This window comes from Acyrthosiphon pisum, chromosome A2, assembly GCF_005508785.2.
Source record: "Acyrthosiphon pisum isolate AL4f chromosome A2, pea_aphid_22Mar2018_4r6ur, whole genome shotgun sequence".
Lineage (NCBI taxonomy): Eukaryota > Metazoa > Arthropoda > Insecta > Hemiptera > Aphididae > Acyrthosiphon > Acyrthosiphon pisum.
This window is the reverse complement of record NC_042495.1, coordinates 36,542,879-36,544,232: the sequence shown is the minus strand read 5'-3', so window position 1 is coordinate 36,544,232 and position 1,354 is coordinate 36,542,879. Positions and strand designations below refer to the sequence as shown.

Below are 1,354 nucleotides of genomic sequence, written 5' to 3'. Positions count from 1 at the left end.
TTTTTTTAATACCATAGATAAGTATATATATGTCTAATACATAGACTGATATACCGTCTCCGCTCAGAATCGTTTTTCTTATACAGTGATATTATATCATTGAATTCAAATTTAATACCATCCATTATACAGTGACCCACTTCTAACCTACTGTACAGCAGAGCGACATCCACTTACCCACCTTTTTCTTTTAAATTTAATTTATGTAGTAAATAATAATAAAACATTTTAATAATACAAAATCAGGTAAATTATATAATATAGAGTTAATAGCAATTAGTAATACAATTATAAGGTACTTGTAAACCCAATGGGCCCATGTAGCCGAGGGTCTTTATATTTTATAATATTAAAAAAATATTCATATATAGGTACTTACATAATATTAGAAAAGTAATGAGACATCATCTTCAAATATTCAGCAATATATGAACAACAGTATTTAAAATATAATATATAATAGATATCGATGAATTCAAGCCCGTCAAAGTCACTTAGATAATATGGGCGCAATTTACTATACCTACCCATTTTAGAAACCAAAAAATCCCGGGCGAAATATTTACCATAATATTTTTACTATACATTCACAATATGGACACAATTTACAAGCGCCCGTAATAGGTATAAAGAATTCAATAATTGTATAACCTATTATAATTACATGTTATAGGTATTATAAAACACCTAAGAAAATGTAGTTATTGTTTTGCATTAATGTGAATAATGATTTACCTATTAATTATTTAGGTACCTATATGTAGATATATTCCGTTTATTATTTTCTAAGTATTTAAGTAGGTACCTTGAAATTTATAAACTCGCTAATTCTACGACTCATAATACTTACAATTATTTTCATTATAAGATACACTTAGTTGATATACATCACCGCACTTGAATGCACATGAATTTACTGAAATTGTTAGATATTGAAGAATAAAAAAAATATTAACCACTAAATAGTTCATTTTTATTATTCTTAAAAATCAGTGCCTACTACAATTTAATGAAGGTTGGTGTTTATACTACGAATAAAACACAATAAAGGCAATTTTTAGTTTTGAATAAGTTAGCAATTATGTGTATTAAAATCAAATATAAATTATGTTTTATTTCAGTATTTATTCTGGCATTTTTTATATTAATGGCGTTTGAATGATAAATTAACATGCCTGTTTTTCGCAGTTGTATACACAAAAACACATCAAGTAAAATAATTATTACACCCAGATTTCCGATACCCAGGATAGGTATATTTACAATGTATACCAGATATCTACCAAACATAAATGTATAGACTTATAAGTTATAGACTATATAGGTAGCTGTAGCCAAGCCCGGATTAAGGGGG

General features: G+C 26.8%; 1 protein-coding gene across 1 annotated transcript in view; it reads right to left on the bottom strand.

Annotated features, from left to right (window-relative positions):
- LOC100165765 (UDP-N-acetylglucosamine--peptide N-acetylglucosaminyltransferase 110 kDa subunit) overlaps positions 1-1,027 on the bottom strand; it is a 37,911-nt gene extending 36,884 nt beyond the window's left edge. The window contains exon 1 of the mRNA XM_008180076.2: positions 851-1,027. Coding sequence (XP_008178298.1) covers positions 851-971 — 121 coding nt within the window. The 5' untranslated portion in view covers positions 972-1,027. The remainder of the gene's footprint in view (positions 1-850) is intronic.
- Positions 1,028-1,354: the final 327 nt, after the last annotated feature.